We start from the raw sequence: 21,572 nt of genomic DNA on the forward strand, positions 1-21,572 counted from the left end.
TACTGATTAATGTCCATTTTTGCATACATCCGTTCTACGTCTAAACTGCATGATTACATATTTCCAACTCTGCATGCATTTAAAGTCTTTTAATCTTTCATGACTATCTTATTCTTGACGTGTAGCAACATACCTTTGCTAGATCCAAAAATTTGACTTTACTACTGCTAACAGATTCAGCCAAGTGGGCAGTACTCTGCACCACGCGAGACAGACATTGAGCATCATTCATCATTGCGGCTAGGCTAGACCTACAGGGTGGTATCACCAAAATAATTGCATGTTTAAAGTACATGTAACATGACTGAACAGAAGATGTCTGGACAGAACATGACTGATTCTGAGTGAACTTCCAAACACTTTTACCAGTGATTGAAACTTTGGCAGCAATAGTTTCTCACAGACAGAAGATATGGCAGTCCCATGGAGCTCTTTGAATAAGGCAACTCTAACCTAAGTAACAATATCGAAAAAATGACCAGACACAGATTCTTACACACCTAAACTACTCATGTCACGTTTAGCTTTACTGATTGATACACCCATTTGAACCATCAACTAATGTTTCTATAGTATATGCAAAGCACACTAGAGCAGGTAACATGCCTGAAGTGATTTGGTCAGTTTCTGTATGTTATTAATGGTCACCTCAATGTCATTCAACACCACCTAAAGTGTGCAATACAATGACAGCACATAAGACATGACAAGTTGATTGATTATAACATACTGCTTTAAACATGTACATGAGAGAAGGAAAAACCACCCCCTAGCAAATTAAACTGTCTAATCTAACTATGTACCTGCTACATGGGCCAAGAGAATTTACCACGGGGGTGACTGTCAGATTACTAGAGAAATTAGGACCATGCATGACTCTCTGTAAGCATGCAAAATAAACAATTTACGAAAACATGGTGGGTACACAGACCTGTCCATACCCAAGTTCACCAACAAGATTGGCTTTTTGTTATACTCTTCACCAACAGTGTAAAAGTAGAGGAAAATATAATTGTTACAACAAGTACAGTTAATACTCACAAAGCTGGTGGAGAGGGTATCCTCAGGTTCTACGGTGGTCAGATACTTGCCTTGGAGCAGTGTTGGGCAAGTTACTTTGTAAAAGTAACTAGTTACATATTACATATTACTTGCAACTGAACTATTTAGTTACAGTTACATATTACCCATAAAATAGAGTAACTGTAATAATATTACATATTATATTACTTTGTGTCCACAGCCTTATACTGTCACGTGTGAAACTACCACTTTATCACGTGACATGATTGCGTTGTTGGACAATATGCAAATTTTGGTTATAAGTAAGAAGCTGTTGAATAAGCTTCATTCAGTAGGCCTCGTTATTTCGTTGTGGCTAGGCGTTACTCAGAGGATAACTAACGAGATTAGTAACTTCGTTACTTGTAGTAATAATATAACATAATATTAGACTCGTTACAGTAGCTATATTACTTAGGTAACGCGTTACATTTGTAAGTAAAGTAGCTTGCGTTATATTACCTGTTTTTATAGCGTATTTCGTTATATTACTCTGTTACCACAAAAGTAATAATATTACGTAACGCATTACATAAGTAACGCGTTACTCCCGACACTGCCTTGGAGTACACCAGCCGGCCACTCCATTCTGTGGAGGAAAGAAGAGAATTATTAGGTGCATGGTAGTTTCTAACATATAGGAGAAGAAGGTTTATCTACTGTCTGACACAATGAATATAATCATCAAAAAAAAAAGCGTTCTGTAATTTAACAGCAATTAGAAGCTGCACAGTAAAATGGTGTAATGTGTTAGAATAATTATGGATATTGTAGAACTGTACTGTATTAACAGACCCGGCAATGAGAAAAACAAATGGTCTGGCAATGTAATCACAGTGCACCCTTGCTGCAAGTCTTGTATATACATACATAAGCCTGTACTCTACATGGCTCCAAGCATTATTAGACTTAATTGGCTGTTTATGCACTGAGCTGGTATATCTTTGCTAGACTATCTTTGTTATAGATGTTAAGCTTTATAAATTGTAAAGGAATTAAGTATGCATACGTAACTACTGGGTGTGTATTATAATAGTCATCTCAACAAAGACTCATGGACATATGCATACTTTATATTTGGACAGCTCCTATTTGAAGAATGTAATAAGTATTGGCTTTCTGGGTTTTCCAAAAACAAGCACAATTAAGCAGAAGCTATGCAACAGAATTCTAAAAACAGAACTGCAGTACAAAACTATTCACCATACTTTTCTTTCTGTTGAAAAGTTTACAAATCAGATTACATCGCTTCAAATTAGTATGCGTTTTTGTACTTGACTTGATAGCAGTTTATGTTTACTCGTGTTATAGTCAAAAAAAGCACAATATCTATTAGTCTAAATATATAAAACACAGATGGGCAGGCTACCAGGACAAACAGATACACCAGTAAAAATGTACACATACTCTGACATGACGTGGGTATATACTGTATACATGCATGGTCTAGTTGGTGGGGTTATATTTGGCTATTAACCAATAAACTATTACTGTGAATCTGGTGAATGGTCAGGCTTCTCATTACTGAAATTAGTCATGGAGCATTGGAGTTATCATGATATTGGTAAGATGTATTTTAGTGGATGCAGTAGAAATTCACCATTGTTATAAATTTATTTCTTCGCCAATCAAACCACATACAGTCCATACTGGTGCCAAAATATATACCACAAATCTACTGTGCTTACCCTATATAACTGGTGGAAAGGTAGCTTGTCTTTAGTCTGGTTTAGAGTCTATCTTTGTGATATGGTCTATCATTAACTGTATTACAAGAAGCAAAACAAAAATGGATTACAAAGAAGAGAAATAAAAGTGTCAGCCTTCTAGGCGCGTGAAAATAAATTTGTATAGTGGAACCTAAACAACAACAGTAGTCTATAGGTTAAGGATTGACAACATATAAGGGGTGTTCAGTAATTTTAAAGCCTCACAGAAGTCTATTTTTGTGACTGAGCTCTCCATGCCCACCCTGTTGTGCCAAGACGTTGACTACATATAACAAGTAAAATTTACACTACACACACCAATACATGAAGGTTACATTATCAGGAATTAAGAGCACATCATTGGCACTATGGAATTTTTAGTCAAAAGAGTGTCTGAATGCTGTGGCTAATTGAAATTGATGAATATAATAAAATAACTATTCTAACAAGTCCAACTATAGCTACTATATCCATGCCAGTAAAGAGTTGCATATATAGGTGCTGTATATAGTGGCATAAAATGTACGTAGGATAGGTGGTGTCAAAATGCAAATTTCCTTTGTCCAAGAAATGTCTGTAAATCTCTCATGTGTCCAGCACATTTTCTAAACACAGTATAGACAGGGGACATAGTGCCAATGTGTATATCCTCTCCACCAGTTCAGAACACATGACATTTATGAATGTTTCCTAAACAACAAGAAACAGACAACATTAGTACAATACACTAGCTTTAGCTTACCTATCTATATTACCAAGGAAATATTTCATTGTGGGTCTTGGTTTTCATATTTCCTGCAATTTTAGGAAATATCCAGTACATATGAAATTTCCATGATGTGTCCTTGACTCATAAGTTATAGTTAAACCCCACCATGAGTAGGATAACTTACAAGTGTATGTAGAGTTTGACTGGCTTTTATCCCACCCTTTGAAGCAGTCAAGTTCACAAACAATGTGTCAATAAGGCTAGACAAGCATGTCAGTTTCAAGTTTTGCTGAACTTGTAGTTTTACTACTGTACATAATCTAGTCTCATCCCCAGACACACACACGCACACACACACACACACACACACACACACACACACACACACACACACACACACACACACACACACACACACACACACACACACACACACTCGATCACATGCCCTTCACATGATCAATCTCGTGGGCAGATAGGAATGAGACTAGAGTTATATGGCTTCATTTTTGCTGAGCTTGTAGTTTTATATGTGTAAGCCTTCAATTTTCTTTGATTGCACTTCTTTCAATTGAATGTGTAAATATATATTGTTGTCTTCCATATACGTATGCACTGGGGTTAACCGTTTAACTACCATTTTCGGAGTTTAACTACCATATACTCCCAGTTTTTTACCATGATGTAGGTCTTCAGTGAGATAGAATGTAAATTATTGGAGTCATATGAACTGAATGCATCAAGTTTCTAATAGCAAGGGAAAGCTAAACAGGTTACACCAAGAGTTCATCTCTTGGTTACACAGAGACTTAATCTGTATAAAGTGTAGTCAAAGTGAAAATCTCAGGCCAGATATACAATAGGAAAGCTAACATCATGCCATGTGTTATGGAATAAAGAAATCTCAAAGTTCTGAATACCATGCATAGGAAAGCTAACATGTCCTTGACTATGGAAACCTTATTCACATGTCAACTTGAATTTCTTGATAGCAAAGGAAAGCTAAAAAAAGCATGTCATGTGTCTTGTCTAAGGAAATCTTATATGTACATGTCAAATTTCTTAATTGTAAAAGAAATCTAACAACATGTCAAATGTTTGGAAAAGGAAATCTCTATGACAAATTAAATTTCCAATTAGGGATGGGCAATATGTGACCAGATTGCAAAACCAGACTTCCACATACATACAGTTTTATGAGCTTGAAGGACCATAACTCAAGTAGAAATGCCAATATGTGACCGAATTTGACAAAACCAGACTTCCACACAGACGTACTTACTTTAACCAGCTGTAACTTAGACCTACAATTTTCACTCACAGTATGTTTAAACGCCAGGTCAAAATTTGAAACTGTTGGCATATCCGATTATAGAGGAATGATTATTCTTTTCGAAAATTCCTCAATTATCACAATTATTGCACAATAATTATCAAGTTCAATTATCACTAGTTGATAAAAATTAGACAATGTCCATCCCTATTTCCAATGTACGTATTAGGAAATGTGATGATCATATGACATTTACAGTGTACTGCTTATACTCAAGGTTTGATATGGTAAATTCAACACCAGCATTTCCTGCACATTTCATGCCTATTTTTGGTCCATAAATGTCAGTGAAAGTGAACCCCTAATACTTACTGCATGATCATGAGGTGTGAACACATCTTTACCTTAATTGGACCATATAGGTTGATGGTTATATCACAGATTGTTATGTGCACCATAATTAATGTGCTAGAATGGCAAATTTGTTGCAATAGTAATTCGTAAGAAGGCAAACATCACCCACACAACGTCACACTGGTGCCTATACAAATACCCACCTTTAGAAGGCTAACTAAAGTGATTATGGCTTTTGAAACCTTTGTAAACTGCACTAAATTATTAACAAGGGATGCACAAGCATGTATATATGTGTGAAAGGTCTTCTGTTTCAGTCACACTATAGTATAATTACATTACTTATAATTAGAGATCTGGAATATTATAGTCTTTTGTATACACCCACACATTTGACTGTATTAAATTTTCACAACACAAAATGAAACCATTAACACCAATGCTGTATTGAAAGATAACATCAAACACTCATACACCACTATACAATCCACAACTGAATCACTTGGTCAATGCTGAGCAACTATACTAATACTTAAACAAACATTGTAGTACTTAATTAAGTGCCAGTATAAAACCAGTTAAAATTATGGTACTAATTTCACTGGTCAGTATGGTTTCTGGTTTTATTATTTGGTTCCATGGAATTTCAGAGAGAAACATCAGCACCATCCTTACCATTATCTATTTTTCCAAATTATTTGGATCAGATTTTAAATTTTAACAAAAAAATGTTTAACTACAAATAAAAGACAAATTCGTTAACTTACAAATATGAATGAAAACTGAACTTAGTCCTGTAACTTATCAATACTCAAATATATAATTGCTAGATGAGATGAAACTATAACTGACTAAGATTTTGATTCAACTTTATTTATGCTATAGTCTATGTGTATATATCTTTAATGAGCCTTATCTGAAATTACGTCACAAACATAAAAATGGCTGCTGTAGTGTGGGGACATTCATAAAATTTGTATGTGTGACTATGGGGAGAAAATTTTTGAATAGCAATATCTCAGCCAAGACAGAAGATATTGAGTTCTAACCAGCAGGTACAGTTAAAAATTAGCTGAAAGAATAAGAATCTAGTGTTATTTTGAAAATCAACCGAAAATCGCTTTTACATACTTTTTGTAATGTCTTATAGCCATACCTGCTAGTTAGAGTTTGATATCTTCCTTCTTGGCTGAGATATTGCCGTTCAAGAATTTTCTTCCCATAGTTGCCCATACTAATTTTACAAACGTTCCTACACTACAGTGGCCATTTTTATGTCTGTGACATAATTTCGGATAAGGCTCATATTCATTCACTACATGTACATAAAGTTGATTCAGTCAACTCTAATCTCTTATTGTCAACACCAGGTACCCATTAACAATATACTGGGTAGACTGCAGTTATGTTAGTAAATCGTTTTGCTGCATGAAGATACAACAGCAATTGGGTGTGGGTGTTGCCAAGAATCACACACGTGCACACACACACACGACACACACTTTTATGATACAGTAAACACTCTACTGTATTTTTTTACACATGCAGCCATACCAGTTTAGTAGTTAAGGGCAATTCCTCCATAATTCTTACACCTAAAACAAATTGTGTACCCACTTGTGTAAATATTACAGCATAGCAAACTATATACAGTATATGTTGCTTTGATGATCTACGGTTTGTACTCAGCATGAAAGATAATGAAATCACATTAAGTGACACTATTTAGTCTAACAAACTACTCGATAACTTCACTGTTGTGATTGCCTAAATGTGTTGGCATGGTAACCTTGCGAGTTTAACTGGGCGTGTACTTTCACTACGGGAAGTTGTAGACAATTTCACTATAATGCATTCATCCTGATACACACACATAGTGCTACATTATGCTATACTAAATGCACATACACTCATGGCTCCACACACATGCACGTGCACGCATGCACACACACACATGCACGCACACACATACGCACTCACACACACACAACGCACACACTTTGTGAACAAATACCACATGTATGTTTGCTCTTGAGTGTATGAATACGCTTTTAATACTACCATTCAACAAACCCACATCTCACACATTGCACATACAATACAATACACACATACTTGACTTCATTAAAAATCACATCAGCCCCTGAAATAAATCCTTGAATGAAGGATCATTGACTTTGTAATTGGAATAATCTTCCTACAAGTAACCATGTTTGGTGAGCGCTTAAATTGGTGGCTACCTCAGACAGAACATGGCTGAAATTTCCAAACACTTCTACCAATGGCTGGCAGCTCACAGACAGAAGATATGGCAGTCTCACAGAGCTCCTTGAATGAGGCTGCAGAGCTTCCCAAGTCAGCAACATAACTCTAAAGAAAGCAACGACATTGATAAAAAAAATTACTACAGATTTTGTCCAACTCACATCAAATTAAGCTTATAGTTTTCACTACTTGATCCACTGATTTGAACCATCAACTTGGTAGATGCAGCCTGTAAAATGTTTCTATAGCATATGCAAAGCACACTAGAGCAAGTAAAATGCCTAAAGTGATTTGGTCGGTTTCTGTATGTTTTTAATGGTCACCTCAATGTCATTCAACAACATCTAAGGCGTGAAATTATACAGTGATAGTACGTATATGAGACATGACAACTGAGTTGATAACATACCACTTAAATATGTACGTACATTAAGGAACAACATTCCCCTAGCAAATTAAACCATCTAATTTAATTAACTATCTACTTACTGAGCCACCACAGGGGTGACTGTCAGATTAGAGCAATTAGGTTCCATTGTACCACATGACAAGGGGTTATGACCATGTATGACTCTCAGCTCTGGACTCTCAGTAAACATGCAAAATAAAGAATTTAGTATATTAAACATGGTGGGGACACAGACCTGTCCATACCAAGTTTACCAGCAAGAATGGCTTTTGTACTCTTCACAAACAATTTAAAAGATAATTGTTATAATCAAGTTATAACAAGAACAGCTAGTATTCACCAAGCTGGTGGAGAGGGCGACCTCAGGCTCTATGGTGGTTGGATACTTAATTGCCTTGGAGTACACCAGCCCATTCCATTCTGTGGAGGAAAGAAAAGAATTATAAGGTGTGATCCCTAGTGATTGTCTAAGTGAAGTCATGCTGCTTAAGCTCAGACAAAATTCCAGATTCCTGATCCACAGGCACTTGTCTAGATTCCATGATGCCCCACAAGTTGTTGATCTGCATATGTTAATCATATACAACCCATGCACTATAGCATTCATATTCTTTGAATCGTCAACTTTGAGCTCTAATTGTGTACAAGTGTTTAGAAGTTTACAGTCTTGAAATTGGTATGGAGTAAATAGCTATGAGGCCCATAATGCTGCACTTCACAATGCTCACTGTCTAGATGGTGTTTAGAGGATTAGCTAACTTTCATCTTGTTCCCTTACTATTTGTATACTTTTTACCCACTTATCAGAGTACTTGTGATGTTGCAGGATTACTGACAAAACACTATCTAAAAATGGTGGAAATGAACTCTGAAGGTATTTTATTGAAGTGATCATGACTAGTAGATCTGAGGTGTACTTCATGACCTCATTAATAAGACCACCTCAGGCCACTTAAACTTGATTAGTTGTTTCACAAGCAAAAATCTAAGAGTATAAGGGTGGTAGATTTAAATAAAAATATAAGCAGAAATCAGTACAAAATGAGTGCAAAATATAAGTGGGGGTATGGTCTCGATGAAAAAGCACTAGCTCATTTGCAGCCATACTATGTTTTTGAAAGATGTTTGCAGATCAAGGCATTTGAAAGACTTCAAGGCTAGTGTTCAAGAGTTTACTGTCAGTGGTGATTTAGCTTGATTTCTTGTGTATGAAAATTTATTTTCAATCTATGAAAAAAGTGAGTCAATCCAGCCAGGACCAGCCTGTGAAACGACTAATTAAGTTCTCATTATAATGACCAGGTCTCAAACATAGATAAGGTGTACATTGTTAAAGTACAATGTTACTGAGGAGGTATTTCACTGCATTCATTGATGAGCAAAGTCTGGTGGTTTGTTACATATACTCAGGAGAAGAGGCTCATCAACGGATATGAACCTATGAACCTGTCAGACACACAATGAATGTAATCTTCACAAAAAAAACATTCTTCAATTAACAGCAATTAGAAGCCCCACAATAATATATTAGAATCTGCCGAAATATGGAGCTCGAGATTGCAGAACTAGACTGTATTCACAGACTTCACAATAGTAAATCTGGCAATTTAATCACAGTGCACCCTTCCTGCAAGTCTTGTCTACATGGCTCCAAGCATGGCTAGACTTGATTGGCTGTTTATGCACTGAGCTGCATGGTATGTCTTTGTTTGACCTGGCAAGGCTTTTAAATCAACATAATAGATGTTAAGTTTAAAAGGAATTTAAAGTATGCATTATTACTGGGTGTGTACTATAACAGTCCTCTCAACAGAGACTCAATTAGATATAGCTGCTATTTACAATATTTAATAAGTAGTGGCTTACTGTATCTTGCAAAAACAAGCATAATTAAGCAGAAGCTTCTCAACAGAATCCTAAAAACAGAACTGCAGTACAAAACTTTTCACTATACTTTTTCTTTTTGTTTACAAATCAGAATGTGATTACATCACTCCAAATTTGTTTGTATAAGAATGTACTTGAATTAACAGCGGCTTATATTTACTCTATGTTATATAGCCAAAAAGAAAAAAAAGCACAATATCTAATAGTCTATATAAAACACAGATGGGTTGGCTATCAGGCCAAATAGATACACCAGTATAAATGTACATATACCTGATGTATATACTGTATATAGATGGTGTAATTGGTGGGGCTATATAAACTATATTGGAAACTGTGAATCTGGTGAATAGGCTTCTTATTACTGACATTATAGCTAGTCATGGAACATTGGAGTATTTTGGTGGAAATTCATCGGCCATTATTATGAATTAACCAATAAAACCACTATACATTAGTGCTAATATATACTAATCTACTGTGCCTACCCCGCATAACTGGTGTCTGCATCTATGGTCTATCATTACCAGCTAGTGCACTACAAAAACAAAGCAAAAAAAATGAATTTCAACAAAGAGAAATAAACGTATCACCTTCTAAAGTATTACATTGTGTCTGCAAAATTTGGAGTGAAACCTAAACAAAAACAGTAGCCTATAATTAAGTTTGACAACATACAGTATAAGGGGCTTTTAGCAGGAGCTTCAATAATTTTTAAAACCACACAGTAATTTAATTTTATGAGCTCTCCATTCCCACCCTGTGTCAGGAAGTTAACTTTAATTTACACTACACACACCAATGCATGTGCATATAACATCACACAACTGTTTCATAGTATTATGTGACTGGATTTGGGAAAACCAGTCTTATTGCCCATGACAGCAGGATTTGATCTTTCACCAAGAACACAAAGTCACATAAATAAACTATCAAATTGCACCAGGCTCAGTTGTCAAATTTCAGTACTTACCGCAAGTGGTTCACCATGCATGGCACAGTTTCATCCAAGCAACTACTTAGTGATGATTACCTAAAAGAGAAGATAAAGGCAAAGAAATGATACAGTAGAACCTTTAAGGTCCAGAAATTTGTCTAGTTTTATGTACCATCGGTGTAGTTGCCATGGTTACCTGAGATACTTGTGAATGATGTTGAAGCCATCATCTACCATGCTGGTTGTTTTGCCATTAGAACTAACTGTAAACATTTTTTACCAGCTGAGCAATTAATATTCAATATCCGTATTGATTGTGTATAACGATAATGTACAAGCACCATTCAAAGTATTTACATGACTGATGCATTTTCACCTCTCATTACACATAATTGTTTTATAAATTGAATTGTAGCAACACCAAGGCAGGTGTGGTTGTTGAAGCAGTCAACTTAAAGAATTATTGCAAGTATGCTGCAGTGAAAAAAATACTACTTCACCTTATAATGAGCCAATATTACAATTGAAAACTTCTTTCTAAAAGAAATCTGGGTGTGTTCCTTTTATTCTTGGTTGCTAAGGAAGTTTTAGTCAAAAGAGTGTCTGAATGTTGTGAGTTGATGAATACTATATATTATATTCTATACAATAAAGTTACCAGTAGCAGTTTGGTCTCCTATATCCATTGCCCTATACAATGTCAGTAAAAGTTGTATATAAGAAATACATTAAAAACTGATTGTATTAAATATTAATTTTACAACAGCTTATATACTACTAGCATGCTGGCTGATAAAACCAATAAAGGAATAAATCTAGTTGTTTCCCGTATCAACCCTATACTAGTACATGCATTGTATGCCATCAAACCAGAATGCACATTGGTTCCTTTAAAGTAGGCAGCTATAGTAAAGAGTCTACTTGCACACACCCAGTGAAAACTAAGTGAAATCCTAAAATTAATGTCCTTACTGGTGTATTAATTTTACTACAATACTTACTGCATGATCATGAGGTGTGGACACATCTCTAATTTGACCATACAGGTTGATGATAATATCACAGATTGTTATGTACACAATAATTACTGTTGTACTATGAATGGCAATTTGTTGTAATAGCAATTAGTAAGAAGGCAAACATCACCCACACAATGTCACACTGGTGCCTATACAAACACCCACCTTTAGAAGGCTAACTAAAGCAGTTATGGTTTTTGAAACCTTGAGTAAAACAGTGAACAAAGATATTACTGATAAATGATACATATAAGCATGTACGTATATACGTGTGAAAGGTCTTCTGTTTCAGTCGCATGTATAGTATGGGGTATAGTCTTTTGTATATACCCACACATTAGACTGTAATACATTTTCACGACACAAAATGAAATCACTCATCCTAATGCCGTATTGAAAGATAACAACACTATAGCAACCATTTGCAATGGATTGATCCAAGCCCACCACAAATCAGTTGGTCAATGCAACTTAAATGAACATCATATATACATAGTACTCACAAGTAACGACAGCATTAAGCCATGTAGTTAAATTATAGTACTAATTATACTGATCAGCACGGCCCTTATGTCAATTATCCAATATTTGAAATTTACATAACGGCTGATGCTGATAACCGATCTGATGTTTATGTTTACCAAAATTTCACAAGTATTTTGCCATTTTAAACCTAATTTTTTTTGTCTTACTGTTATGAAAACAATATCAGGGTCAGTAAGGCTAAATAACTTACTAATAATTACCAACATTACTGAAATTTAGCTGATAAACCAATTTCTGATTATTTATACCGATTAATCAGTGCATCACTAGTTCCCTCCTTGATAAGATTTGCTATACAATTCCAAAAAGAAAATATCAGCGCAATCATATACACATTGCCATTATCCAATGATTTGAATCAGAATTTGTGTACTATAGCGGGCATGTCAGAGTTATGCTGGTGATTGGTGCTTTATTTTATTGGTCCCTGCATGCGGGTCAGCATATTGTTCATGCATGATCACCAAGCAAACATCAGAAGGTGTTCAATGGTACTCACATACACTGGGAACAAGTGATAACAATAACTAACACAGTGGAAGATGAGGTGTGAAGAACCACCATGGACCATATGAAGGATATTCGAAAGTTAAAATTTAATCCACTACAAGCAATAGATTTCAATGTAGTGGAAATTAAATTGTGTACTGAAATATTCAACAGTGTGTGTTGTAATGTTACACATTAATTGGACATAATAATTATAATATGTTTAATTTGCTTTTTAATAACACTGTTCAGTTTTTTTTTGTGACTGTACTAGAGTTTCAGCTTGTTAATATCATCACCTTTGAAGTCCTCCCTGAAAGTAGAACACATGATAATAACCAACTCCTAATGAGTAGTTCCTACTGTACTCAAAAACAGATATAAAATGAAATAGATGTTCAACTTTTCATTAAGGTAACACCATGTATTTTACTAGAGAATTTTGGAGTTGAGTTGGCTGGCAGAGAATATAGTACGTAGGCAGGCAAACAGTCTTTTAATCCACTTATCAAAACTACTAAAACATTAAATTACTATACAATAGGAACCAAAAGTATTTTTTTCATGAAGAAGTGAGTGATGAACATTAGTTTATGTAGAAAGTTGTCACAATAATGTTTCATGTGTGGTAACAAATGTAGTGTGGTAAAGATTATAACAGTACACGCATTTCATAAGATCCTTGTAAAAAGAAGTATAAACATGATGGAAGCTTGTAATGAATTTTTGTCCACAGAATTATAAATAGCAGTGTTGTGCTGAGTATGGACCCGATGAAACCCTTGCTCTTCACTAAAGGGGTTTCTTTTTTTTCTTGAGTAATAATATGTTTTCAAACAACACTACACTACCTGAGGTGAAAAGTTCTTCTCACGTCAGCTGGTGTCAACCTCCATACCAGTGGACCAGACCCTGGCCCCCAGTAGTCAAATATCTCACTCACCTACAAAATTATCATTGTATGGATGAAACAACTAACAGAAAACTATGTTTATAGTTACGGACTATTTCACATGCACATACAGTAAGAATAAAAGACAAGGAAAGAACTCAGTGGTCAGGCCAGCTACATATTGCACATATGTCCAGCACAAGGGCATAGAAACCTAATATGAGTGAATAGCTAGGCAAGCAGTTGATGGGGTCTACACAGTATGCAAAGCTTAATCAGTATGTGAACCTTAAGCTTTTGCTAGGAACCTGCATGGAGGCATGCTCCTACAAAAAAAGTTTTCAAATTCTAACTCTTAAAGTCTGAATGCACTAATTCAAGTTTAAATACAACACATATTGTTAACTGAAATTTTAACACCAATTCAAAATATGGGACATCAGTAGAGGCACAGTTCAAGTAGTTGTTACTTTAGAAACTTCAGTCACATAAAAGTAAACTAACTTGATGACTTTCATCAACTCACAAATATGAATGAAAACTAACTCTATCTATAGTTCTGTAGCTTATCAACGCTCAGATACATAATTGCTACATATTGCTGAAACTATAACATACCAAAACTTTGCTTTTAACTTTGTTTATGCTATGCGGGTCCACATGTATCTTTAACATTCACTACATATAGTTGAGTCAGTCAACTATAATCTCTTATTTGAAATTTTGTAGTGTTCTGTCATGTGGTAATCCCAGGTTTAGGATGGTCCCCATTTGTGAGAGACGGGCAAATTTATCCTGGATGGCCCACTGTGTTAGTGATGAGAAATAGCCAACCAGAATCCTCAAATTGTTGTCAAACTGCACACCACCTAGCTACATATAACATAACACACCCATCATAATAACAATAAAACTCTAAAAAATATTACCTCGTTGAAGCGACACTTGAATATTTGGTCTTCAATCTTGTAAGCAATTTCATTGGTCAAATTAGAGAGAAGCAGGTTAAAAACTTCTGGCATAAGAGTCACCTGCAGCAACACATACAGTTACTACAGTAAAACCTCACTTAGTAGCCACCTCTGTAGTAGGGCTACCTCATTGTGTATTTCATTACCCCATTAATAAGACCACTTCATGTAGTGACCATGTCAAATAGGTAGCTAAGGTGTACTTTATGACCTCATGCAATATTCAACCCACTTTACTAATCGGAGCCATATTTTTGTCCGATACATGGCCCTATTAATGAGGTTTCACTGCACTATAGAATAAGTGGCCCTCACATACTCACTTTAACATACTCGGGTGTGTTGTGTAAAGGATTATGCTCAGTTCTGCATAGTACAGTAGTATAGCATGAAAATTGTGTGCACTTTGTGAAAAATAAAACTTTTAAAGTAAAAACTTATATTTTCTTCATAAGTGCACAATTTTCACAATACGGACATAAGGATGTGTAAAAAAGTTTTGCACATCCTAATGTCAGTATTTTTAGATGTAGTGCCATACGAATTAGCTTCACTTTATGCTTAGGTAATAACAAAATGTACCTACTGGAGTGTAACGATATTCACATTTTCCTTAATGATAGTCACACACAAGAACACTCACTGTAAAGTGCTAATAATAATAATAAGAATCTTGAAGACAAAAGGCCTGGTATGCTATTATGGTGTCTTGTTGTGCAATGTTTAAGATCCAAGAGTTATCAAATACCTTTGTAGACCAAATAACACCACCCAGTGTGATCATAACAAGACACAGTGCCATCACCCACTCACTGTTTATAGCTCTCTGCCTTCACTTTCTAATCATAATTATGCTTTCGAAAATAATACAATATATACACACAATGTACATTTCATGCGTGCGTGGGTGTGTGCAAGTATGTTGTTTGTGCAAAGGGTCATATTCATATACAATAAACACCCATCACATGATGTGATTTTATCATCACTAAAGTGATGGGATGCCAGGCTTACACTGACACTCCCACACTACAAACACACACACATACTCACACACACACACACACACACACACACACACACACACACACACACACACACACACACACACACACACACACACACACACACACACACACACACACACACACACATATACAAAGTAAAAAAGAAATTCATTGGCTGCCATATTACAGCACCCAGTGAAACATTGAACCACCTGTACACTACTTAGGAAAATCCTCCTGGGGCAGGACTAGGACACTGCAAAGGCATGTTTCATGGATGGCACCTAAATTCCCACTTGAACCTCACCCATTATGTGAGACATAGATAGTTGTCATTTGCCTCCTAACTAAATACCAGGTACCTACCCATTAACAGATCTGGACGTAACAACAGTAACTGGGTGTGGGCGTCACCAAGAATCAAACTTGGAACCTTGAGATTGTCAGTATCAGTACTCTAACCACTCGACCATGCTGCCTCATGCACACACACACACACACACACACACACACACACACACACACACACACACACACACACACACACACACACACACACACACACACACACACACACACACTTTTATAATATAAAAAGCCCTCTTCTATCCTACCTACCCTCTAATAAACACATGCAGCCATACTAATTCAGTTTCCTCCCTAGTTCTTCTTACACCTAGAAACAAACTGTGTAACTACTTGGATAATATTAGTATAGCAAAGTACATACAGTGTAAGTACCTTTGATGATGTAGTGTTTTGTGTTCAGCATGAAAGATAATGAAATCACATCAGGTGACACTATTTAGTCTAACAAACTATTTGATAATCTCACTGTTGTGATTGCCTAAATGAGTTGGCATGGCAACCTTGAGAGTTTAACTGGGTGTGTGAACTTTCACTGAGAAATGTATCATAGATAATGTCACTATAATGAATTCATCCTGATGCACAGTATAACACCCGCACTGTACTACACTATGAATGTGTGTGTATGCATTTGTGCGTGCATGTGCACACACACATTGTGAGCAAACACCATATAATATGTGTTTATTCCAACTCTTGAGTATATGGTTACACCTTTAATACACCATTCATCAAACCCACATCTCACACACGTAACATACTTTGACTTCATTGAAAATCACATCAGCCCCTAAAATAAATCCTTGAACAAAAGGATCATTGACTTCGTAATTGGAATAATCTTTCTATAAGCGATAACATGTTATTCTACCTGGTGAACACTTAAAATGGTGACTACCTCAGACAAAACATGGCTAAAACTACCAAACACTTCTACCAGTGGTTGAAACTTCGGCAGCAACAGTTTCTCACAGACAGAAGATATGGCAGTCTCACGGAGCTCCTTAAATGAGGCTGCAGAGCTTCCCAAGTCAGCAACACAACTCTAAACAAAGTAACGACATCGAAAAAAATGACCACAGATTCTCACACATCTAAACTCCTACTTACGTCAAGCTTAGCTTCACTGCTTGACCCACCAATTTTAACCATCAACTTGGTAGACTCAGCCTGTAAAATGTTTCTATAGCATATGCAAAGCACACTAGAGCAGGGAACATGCCTGAAGTGATTTGGTCAGTTTCTGTATGTTATTAATGGTCACCTCAATGTCATTCAACACCACCTAAAGTGTGCAATACAGTACATAATGACATGACAAGTTGATTAATTTATACACACCACTTAAAACATGAGAAGGAACAACCGCCCTCCTAGCCGTCTACCTGTATACTGAGCCAAGAGAATTCACCACGGGGGTGACTATCAGATTAGAGTAACTATGTAGGTTCCACTGCATCACAAGACAAGGGATTATGAACATGCATGACTCTCTGCAAGCATGCAAAATAAACAATTTACTAAAATATTGTGGGTACATAGACCTGGCCGTACTCAAGTTTACGCTCTTCACCAATGGTATAAAATATAATTGTTACAACAAGTACAGCTAATACTCACCAAACTGGTGGAGAGGGTACCCTCAGGCTCTATGGTGGTCGGATATTTGCCTTGGAGTACACCAGCCCATTCCATTCTGTGGAGGAAAGAAGAGGATTATAAGGTGTGATCCCAAGTGATGATCAATCCTTTGTCTACATGAAGTTATGCTGTTTAAATAATAATAAGAAATTCCAAATTCCAGGTCCACAGGCACTTGTCTAGATTCCATAACATGTGGACCATCTGTTAGCCACATACAACCCATACACTATAACATTCATCACATATAGTACATACCACTTAAATGCAATGTCATCTGTGCCGTGCTCTTTAATTAGTGAGTTTTTTATTGCTTGCACTCTTGTGAGATGATGTTGCGTTTGAGTGGTACCGTTGCAATATCCTTTGACTTGCCAACTTTGAGCTCTATAATTGTATAAGTGTTTAGAAGTTTGTGGTCTTAGTATTGGTCTGGACAGGATTGTTGAGGTGTAAATAATTCATTATGAAGCTCATATTGGTGTACTTCACAAGGCTTACTGTCCGGATACTGTTTAGAAGGCTAACTTTCGTCTTGTTCCTTTCGATATCTTTCTGTTTGCATATGTTTACATACTTATCAGAGTATTTGATTGATTGTGTACTGGGATAGGCAGCTTAAGCTGATGTTATCCCGGGGAGCTGAAACATCACATTACTTGTGTGATGTGGCAGCATTACTGACCAAGCACTACCTAAAGTCGTGGAAATAAATTCTGAAGGCATTTTACATGTCTAGTAGATCTAAAAGGTATACTTCATGACCTCATTAATAAGACCACCTCATTGTAGTGACTATGTCAAGTAGGTCTCAAACATAGCTAAGGTGTACTTGTTATAAGTACAATGTTACTGATGACGTAGTTCATTGTATTCAAAAGTCTGGTGGTTTCTTACGTACAGGAGAAGAGGTTCATCAACTGATATGAACCTATGAACCTGCTGGACACACAATGAAAGCATCATTTACACACAAAAGTGATTCTGTAATTTAACAGCAATTAGAAGCTTCACAGTAAAATGGTAGAACTCCCAGAATATGGAGATTGTAGAACTAGTCTGCATTCACAGACTTGTCTCTTTTTGACAATAAGAAAAAGGGTCTGGCAATGCAATCACAGTGCACCCTTGCTGTTAGTCTTGTATATAAATCTGTACTCTACATGACTCTAAGTGTTACTAGACTTGATTGGCTGTTTACGCACTGAGCTGGTATGTCTTTGTTTGACCTGCATGACTGTCTTCGTTTTTATGTCAACTTATAGATGTTAAATTTTGTAAATTGTAAAAGGAATAAAGTATGCATAATTACTGGGCGTGTATTATAATAAGACACATGGATGTATGAATACTTTATATTAGGACAGCTGCTTTTTGAAGCATTTAATAAGTGGAGGCTTGCCAGGTCTTGCAAAAACAAGCAAAAGGTTTCCAGATAAAAACAGAACTGTAATACAAAATTTTTCAACATACTTTATAACTTTCTACCGAAAGGTTTATAAATCATAATGTGATTACATCACTCCAATTTAGTGTACGCATCATAACACGTGCAAGGGTGTACTTGACAGCAGTTCATGTTAATTCTATGTTATAGCCAAAAAAAGAGTACAATATCTATTAGTCAAATAGATACACCAGTAAAAAATACACATACCTGATATGGCATGGTTGGTACCATGCATGTAGAGCATGGTATGTGGTATGCTGTATACGTGATCTAGTTGGTGGGAATATATTTGGCAATAAAATATATAGGCAAACTATTAATCTGGTGGACTTCTCATTACTGACATTAGTCATGGAACATTGGAGTTACGATGATATTGGTACTTTGGTGAATGCGATAGAAATTCACCATTGTTATAAAATTAAATTCTTTGCCAATCAAGCCTTATAGAGGATAGATTGAATCCCATGCTTGTGACAAAATACATACTTTGCTATGGTTACAAATCTACTGTCGCCTTACCCTGCATAACTGGTGGTAGGGTAGCTTGCCTTCAGTCTTAGCATCTTTATGGTCTGTCATTAACAGTGTGCTGGAAGAACAAAACACATGAATTTCAGCAAAGAGAAAAAGTGTTGTCTCCTAGGTACATTGTGTCTGCAAAATTTACTTGTCATTTTATACAGTGAAACCTAAACAATATGGTAACCTAAATCAAGACAAGGAGCTGGCAATATAGTAGGGGCTTTCAGCAAGAGCTTCTTCACTGCACAAAAGGATGTTTAAAGCCATACAAAAAATATTTTTGAGCTTCCCAATACCCATTCAGTGTCAGGATGTAAATTCCAACAAGTTTTGAATTTACACTACACATACCAGCATATGACACTGTAGAACTGTTACATCATAGGGGCAGAATGCGTCATTGGTACTGAAACTTTAAAGTTAAACACTGTCTGGCTTCCTTTGCCATACAAGTGCAAATTATATACCCAGAAACACTATTATAGAGATGCAGATCCAGTAGTTAGGTTTCAACACATACCAGGAGTGGTTTAACATGGCACATGCTCCATCCACACTACAACTGCTAAAGGATCTCCTAAAAGGAAAATAAAGACAAAGAAATGATATAGTAAAACCCCTTTAACAGCCTTAAAGTCCAGTAACTCTATACCCTAGAAAACCACAGACATAATTAAATTTATAACAAGCATTGTTTGGCTAAACACAATGCATTATATACAGAGTAAAACATAATAATTTATTTACTATTAATTTACAATTTAACAGAAAAAATGTAAGGTTGAAAATTCCACCATTCAAATGTGTCTGAAGTTTTTACAAGGTTCTACCATGAGATACTATCAGTGCAGTTGTAGTTATAGTCCATTATTCCCATGCATACCTGAGACACTTGTGAATAATGTAGAAGCCATCGTCTACCACACTGGTTGTCTTGCCGTCAGAACTAACTGTAGACATTTTCACTACCTGATCAATTAATATACAATTAACTTCAATTAGTCACAGCATTCAGACAGTCTTTCAACTTAGTAACCAAGAATAAAGAGAATACAATAGAAATACACCTTAGAGAAGGTTTCTTTCAGAAAGAAGTTTTCGATTGTAAAGTATTGGCTCATTAGCTCCTATAGCAAAAAAATACAGTGTAAAAATTCTAGTTACTATTTGTTCAACATGACATACTTGCAGTAAGCGGCTAGTTCTTGACTGTTTGACAACCACACCTGCTCTGGACGTTGCTACAATTCAAAATATATAAACAAACCATTACAGTACATAATTGTACAATGCATCAGTCATATAAATACTTTCAATAGTGCTTGCACACTATCACTATACACAAAATCAATATTGATATTGAATGTATTACTATAATACCTAAAGCAGCTTGGTCTCCTGAAGCTCCACTGCCCTATATACCATATGTATAGAGTTGCATATAAGAAATACATTAAAAAGTGATTGTATATATACAATAACACTTTTACCCTATATTGGTTAGCAAAACCAATGAAGGGATAGATTCCTTGGCATGCAGTAATCTAGTTGCTTCCTCTATCCACCCTCAATGGGTGGTACAAATGTATGTATACCATCAAGCCAGAATATGCAACTTTGGTCCCTTTAAAGGCAACCACAATCAAACAGAGTTTGTAATCCACTTGCACCTGCCCAGTGAAAACTAAATGAAACACTTTAATAATTACTTATCTTACAAAAAGCCAGTGTATTTAGTACAATATCTATATCACAAGGTGTGGTACACTTCTCTACCTTAATTCAACCTTAGGATGATAATTGTTAGTGTGGCTTCTTAAGATTGTGGCATTATGTACACCACAATAACACAATTATTGTTGGGCTATGAATGGCAATTTGTTGTTATAACAATTAGTAGAAGGCAAACATCACCCACACTACTTCTGACACAAATACTCACATGTTAGTCATTCACATGTTCTAGCAAGCCCAATAAATGCAGTTATGGTTTTAAACTCCTTGTAAAAACAACACTAAGGTATATTACTGATAATTACTCAATATGGGATGCATATG

At 35.9% G+C, this 21,572-nt stretch overlaps 1 protein-coding gene across 1 annotated transcript; it reads right to left on the reverse strand.

Moving 5' to 3' along the window:
* Positions 1-12,832: 12,832 nt before the first annotated feature.
* LOC136262907 (conserved oligomeric Golgi complex subunit 4-like) lies at positions 12,833-20,460 on the reverse strand. Its single transcript, XM_066057325.1, has 12 exons — positions 20,398-20,460; positions 20,035-20,091; positions 19,512-19,581; positions 17,519-17,594; positions 17,121-17,183; positions 17,009-17,068; positions 16,797-16,943; positions 16,660-16,743; positions 14,481-14,582; positions 14,170-14,424; positions 13,511-13,602; positions 12,833-12,972 (listed from the first exon to the last, which is right to left on the reverse strand). Exons 3-10 carry the CDS (start codon positions 19,553-19,555, stop codon positions 14,263-14,265), a joined length of 738 nt encoding a protein of 245 aa, XP_065913397.1. The 5' UTR covers positions 19,556-19,581; positions 20,035-20,091; positions 20,398-20,460; the 3' UTR covers positions 12,833-12,972; positions 13,511-13,602; positions 14,170-14,262.
* Between the last annotated feature and the right edge of the window lie 1,112 nt (positions 20,461-21,572).

Source organism: Dysidea avara, chromosome 8 (genome assembly GCF_963678975.1).
Source record: "Dysidea avara chromosome 8, odDysAvar1.4, whole genome shotgun sequence".
Classification (NCBI taxonomy): Eukaryota; Metazoa; Porifera; class Demospongiae; order Dictyoceratida; family Dysideidae; genus Dysidea; species Dysidea avara.